Genomic DNA, 5,919 nt, shown 5'->3' with positions numbered 1-5,919 from the left:
TTCATCTCAAATTCAGATCTTTTTATTTTGAAAAAAACGGATGTTTACTTTTCTGGTAGATTCTCTACGCTCCCTTTTCAGCACATACATGCCTCGGCTCCTTTTAAGTAGATTTGGGTTTGTAACTGCGTGTCAAGAAAATTAAGTTTTTTCATGGCTCATGTTGTCGGATTGGCTAAGGCAGATGTCACTTCTATATTCAGGGCAATGATGGGGTTGTGTTTCTGAGGGCATCTCCAACGCGAGTCACTAAAACGCCCCCAAATGTCTGGCTCGCCAAATCGGGTTGGACTGTTGACTCCGATATCTCAGACCCACCCCAAAAACTGTAGCTGCGTTGAGAAACATTGTCGTGTTGCCTAAGTTTGCTTTTACTACATGTATTTTATCAAACTCATTACATTTCGTTTGAATGTCGTGTTTGAAGCTTGAAACAAGGGACATTTGGGGGACGCAATTGGATGGACGGTGCTTAGCTGGATCTCCGTAGATATTTGATGAGGTATGTTTGGCGATCTACATTGGAGATGCCTTTATTAGGCGTATACAATAGTGTTGTCTTAGAAGCATTAGGATAAACGCTAATATGAAGGAAAAAGAAATCATAAAAAATGACTTTTTTCTTTTAGTTAAGAGATGATATCTTAGCACGATATCTCTCACCAAAAGATAAGATTAAAAGAGAACACACTGGACATGTATTTTAATCATCATCTGACAATATTAAGGTAAAGCTATCATGGCAACGTCTATTTGGCAAAAAAACAGGATAAATAAGTAGTCAAACTTTCCCAATCTAGGGATTTTCTTTCCCTCCGCTACCCCTTGGCGGCTTCGTCGGCGAGCACGTGGATCCCCTCCTCTCTGCTTGCTGCTCCGGCGGCCATTGGAAGGGAGGAGAATTTTGGTGTCTCCGCTCCGGTTAGGATTTTAGGTGCGGAGCTCGGGTGGATGGTGGCGCTTCTTCTTCGAGTTTGTCTTCAGGGCTCCGATGCTCCTCGAGTTCGTCTATCTGAATGTAGTCGACGGAGCTCCGGCGTAGATTTCCGCTGTCTCCTTGGGGCAATAAGCATAGGGTTTCTTGTCATATGACGAGATTTGGTGTCAAGTTTTCAGATATGATCAAGAGTTCAACGACGACAACTGCGACTCCAGGGCGCTGGTCCTTAGAGGCACGTGCACGAAGATTCCCCATTTGTCATCGATAAGGTTAAGCCGGCTCCGGCAGGGGAGCGAGCGACAACATTGGCGCGTCGGCGGCTCGTTCTGACGGTGGTAAACTGGTAATGGTCATTCGTGGTCTCAGAATCTTAATGTAAGTTTTATTATGTTTGAGATGCTTTGTAGTTCCGGTGAACTTTGGTAATAGATCTGGGTTATTTTCCTAAAAAAACTTTTAAAACAAATTTGGCAGGGTAGGATAGATCTTCAAATTTATTAGATTTATAAGAAAATAAAGTTGATTTTTTTACCGAAGTGTTGGTACACTTGATTGAGTGGAAAGTTGACTGACGGAATTAATAACGACACAAATAACAATTGCTATAGTAAATACCCCACCCTGCTATTCTTTTTTCTTTTGGAGAAACACATATAGGTTTATTCAGACTTATAACAATTACAGATACACTGATTTGAATCTTTAAAAAATACAAAGTAACTTCTATGACTAAGAATTAAAATGAAATCTCCTGAACACACATTTTTCACGGTATCAATCTCTTCTAAAAGAAATGCTCCATAGACTGCGGCAAGGACATTCTTCACTGGATAAAATTTGAGAAGATGCAAAAAGAAGATGGGTGGGTGGAGTGCACGTGAAAGTCTAGTCCCACCCTGCCCCCGGGCAAATAAGTCTGAACTTCTGAAATTTGTTTAGCATTGTGAGTATAGCATAGTTCAACCTATAACAATATTAATATTTCCTCTAGGGAAATCATCAAGCATAGCTTTTAGATCTCATTTAATTATATTCCAAAATCTTTGATAAACTCAAATGGAAAACCATCAGGCCAGGGCTTGGCCAGGTATTGTTTGTTTATAAACGAGTTGGCCATGAGCCCTAGACCCCTGGTCCTCCCGACCGAGAGCACGATACATTCTTCTTCCCATGTCCAAGAAAAAGAACAAAATCAAACACTTGATTTGCCTCACACAGTTTGTGCAAAATTTGTCAAGCTCGAACAATTGTAGTACTTGTAGTAGCTACTACCCAGCACTCCCTCTCACAGTCTCAAGCCTCCTTTGATTTGAAGAAATTTCATAGAAATTCTAGAGGATAAGATTCTTATATGATTTTTTCCTTTAGAGTCTTTTGATTCATAGGAATGGATGTGGTTCCTATTATCCACATTTCATAGAAAAATAAAAATGAACCTAGACTCAATGAAAAATTTTCTTTGATGTCAACCAAATGACATCTCGTTTCCTATTCCTACTCATAGGATCTAAGATATATGTCATCTCATTTCCTACAAAATTTATATTCCTACAATAATCCTATCCTATGAACCAAAAAGGCATCAAAGACCACCACAAATATATAGTCCCAAGCATGCATATACTAATCTACTGTACTACTACTACTAATAGTACAGTAGCCACAGTGATAATCAGACATAAACTTACAACTACAGCAACTTGCTACTACTACGCTACTGTACTACTTAAGCAAATCTTCTTCAAGTTGCTACCATGGAGTCATGGACAGGATGCAGCTATAGCTAGGCAGAGTTACTGGAATCTGCTCCGTCTCAGACGGGCTGCAGCCGCTCCACGCTGGTGTGACGGCCGCTCTTACTCAGTCGAGGTGAACCTTGTCCACGACCTCGTGGTGGTGGTTCTTGCACACCATGTAGACCACCGGCTGCGCCACCAGCGTCGAAAGCACCACCGCGCACAGAGCCACCGCCATCGCGGCCCCGGCGGCCACCTGGAACCCGAGGCCGAGGCCCAGCGCATCGTCCACCACCAGGGCCGAGAAAGCCACCAGAAGGGCGAAGATGCACCCGTCGAGCGTGACGAAGACGCCGGCGGCCGCCCAGAACTTGCCGGCGAGGAGCGCGCGGCTCTTGCGCAGGGCGCGGAAGAGCACGGCGTCCTCGAGCAGGGACACCACGCAGGCCAGCTGGCACACCACGGCGACGTAGGCCGCGCCGGCGAGGCACGCAGCCCATCCCAGCAGCTGCAGCGGCAGCATGATCTTGTTCTTGTCCGGAGCGTCGAGCAGCTCCTGGAGCTGGAACAAGGCGGCGACGAAGAGGGAGGCGCAGACCACGAGGAAGGGGGCCGCGGCGAGGAGGAAGGTGCAGACGAGCCGCATGAGCGGGGCCGTGGGGAACCCCCTGAGGACGCGATCGGCGGCGCGGAGGTCGCCTCCGGTGCAGTAGAGGGAGGCGACGCAGAAGACGTAGGCGGCGGTGCAGAGGAGCACGAGCAGGAGGACAAGACCGATGGAGACGGCCACGGAGAGGAAAAAGGCGAGCCGGTCGGTGACGAGGCGGAGGAGGCCGGGGCCGTCGTGGTGGAGGTCGGCGAGGACGCGGGAGCAGAGGGCGGGGGTGGCGAGCAAGAGCGCGGAGAGCAGCGGGGGACCGAGGTTGACGAAGTTGGGGAGCATGGCGCGGCGGATCACACGGCAGGTCTCCCGGCAGACGCCGGCGAGGCCGAGGCCCCCGAGAGCCTGCTGCTCCGGTGCCCACTTCATGGATCGATCGAGCATTCGAGCACGTAGGGAATGGAAGTGTTCCCCCTACTGAAGGGGGAAGGGAAGAGGACGGGCAGACGCAGACTGGGAGGAGCAGAGGAAGGGGAATGTACATCGAAATGCTCGCCGGTTGCCTGTTGCGGGGATTAGTGAGATAGAGAGAGAGATAGTTCACGGGCGAGTGCATTGCGATTTATTACTCACCCACGCGAGCACAAGCGCCAGAGAGAAGCTCAAGGCGCTCCCACTGCCCACTGGTTTCCTCATCTAGCTACTCTATGGTCTCAGAGCCTCTGCATGCACCGGAATGGAATGGCATGGGCTCATCGTCACATGGGAGGGCTCATCGTCTAATTTTCACAGGGCCTCTCCGCGTCGTGCCTGACTCTGCCTCTGCTCTCTGCCTCTGCCTCTGCAAAAGCTTTGCTCCTCAATGGAAATATGGCGTGGAGACAGCTCGATGGTAACATCATCTCGATACTTACCAAACGGGACCACCACACCTACACGAGAGATGCACACATATATACACCACCATGATACACACCCACTTCCGCAAGCATCGATCACCTATCTGTTTTTTTTTCACATATGAAAGGGAGGCAAGGAAGCCATCCACGTAAATGCTTCACATTGTTGGCACCACCTTTTCCGACTGGAGCATATATGTTGTTGGAGATATTAGCACTTTTCCGATTAGACTTATCCACGAGTAAACACTAAGCATGGTATAAAAGGTATGCATCTCATAACGATACCTAAGCATACTAGCACGTACAGAACATAGAATCGAACCTTCTATGAACATCACATATACGGCTGGCTAGCATAAGTACGAGTAAACAAGGGATGAACAGATCATACCCTCCGGTTGGCCAGGCCAACGCGGCGGCGGCGACAGCAGCCTCGGCGTCGTTCGTGGCCTTCTTCTTACTGGCGGCGTCGTCGGCCATGGTGTTGATGCAGAGGAAGTAGTGGAAGCAGAGGCGAACGGAGTTGGGGACGGATCAGTAACAGTCGCGTCGAGCCGCTCCCCAAAAACCTTATTGCCATTCTCCCGGGCAGCATCTCAAACGGCAGGGTTCCGGAGGCACCTGCTCTCCCGACCAGCCGTGCACGCGATCGTCGGGATGGGATCGCCGGAGGCAGCACAGATCTGAAGCCGGATCAATGTTTGGAACACCGCCTAAAGGATACTCAACCAATAAGCAATCACTCGACCAAGAAGCAACCACTCAACGGTCAGGAGACCTAAGGGCACTCTGCATGCTAACGGTCAGTTATTAAATAGCTTTTATGGTCATCATACCACTTTATTAGGGGCGTTACCAGTAACGCCCGACATTAATGTATTTAAACCCTTTGTAACTGAGTGCGGGAGAGGTCTGGCGAATTCTATATAAGCCACCCCCATCCTCAGGGACAAGGGTTCGCACCCCTGTAATTCATACACGCATAATCCAGTCGACCGCCTCCGGGCTCCGAGACGTAGGACTATTACTTCCTCCGAGAAGGGCTTGAACTCGTAAACCTTGCGTGCTTACAACTTCTCCATAGCTAAGATCTTGCCTCTCCATACTTACCCCCCTACACTACTGTCAGACTTAGAACCACGACAGTTGGCGCCCACCGTGGGGCAGGTGTTTTAGCGTTTTGTTGGAGGAGTTGCGATCTTTTCCGACCCGAATCATCATGGTTTTCGGCGGAGTTTTGGTGGAGGGCCGCGAGATCCGTCTCGGCGCGCTCACGTTCATCGCCGACGACTCCGCTTGGCTTCAGGAGGCTCTGCTCGACGTGGACGCACTCCCTGTCCGCGGGGCAACGCACTTTAGCGCGTGCGTCCGCGGCGTTCTCCTGCGGCAACCGTCGACCCCATACCGGTCGGCTCCTGTGTTGTCCTCCCTCCCTGTTTCCCGCCGACGCAAGCGCTCCGGTCGGTCGAGACTTCAGCGGTGGGTGAGACACGCGGTGGCGCACCAGTCGACCACCCATCAAGTCACGGCGATCGAGCCCGACGAATCCCTCTACGGCTTGTTCGACCTGTCGACTAGCTCCGCAGAGACAGCATCCGAGTGCGACAGCAACGACCCGGCGGCGGAGGTTCTGATGGTCGATGGACCGCCCAGTCCTCCCGGTTTTCCCCGCACCGACGGAGGCGCGGGTGGAGGCGACCCGTCGCGTCCCCATGAGGAATATCTTCCCGAGCCTCTCAC

At 50.5% G+C, this 5,919-nt stretch overlaps 1 protein-coding gene across 1 annotated transcript; it reads right to left on the bottom strand.

Annotated features, from left to right (window-relative positions):
- Nucleotides 1-2,507: 2,507 nt before the first annotated feature.
- Nucleotides 2,508-4,108, bottom strand: LOC119368480. Its single transcript, XM_037633752.1, has one exon. The coding sequence runs from the start codon at nt 3,719-3,721 to the stop codon at nt 2,801-2,803; it is 921 nt and encodes a 306-aa protein (XP_037489649.1). The 5' UTR covers nt 3,722-4,108; the 3' UTR covers nt 2,508-2,800.
- Nucleotides 4,109-5,919: the final 1,811 nt, after the last annotated feature.

This window comes from Triticum dicoccoides, chromosome 1A (genome assembly GCF_002162155.2).
Source record: "Triticum dicoccoides isolate Atlit2015 ecotype Zavitan chromosome 1A, WEW_v2.0, whole genome shotgun sequence".
Classification (NCBI taxonomy): Eukaryota; Viridiplantae; Streptophyta; class Magnoliopsida; order Poales; family Poaceae; genus Triticum; species Triticum dicoccoides.
The sequence above is the reverse complement of the archived record's forward strand: the minus strand, read 5'-3'. Positions and strand labels throughout refer to the sequence as shown.

What these genes read in the sequence shown, in the direction of transcription:
- LOC119368480 (XM_037633752.1), bottom strand. Translation starts at nt 3,721, where the DNA reads ATGCTCGATCGATCCATGAAGTGGGCACCGGAGCAGCAGGCTCTCGGG.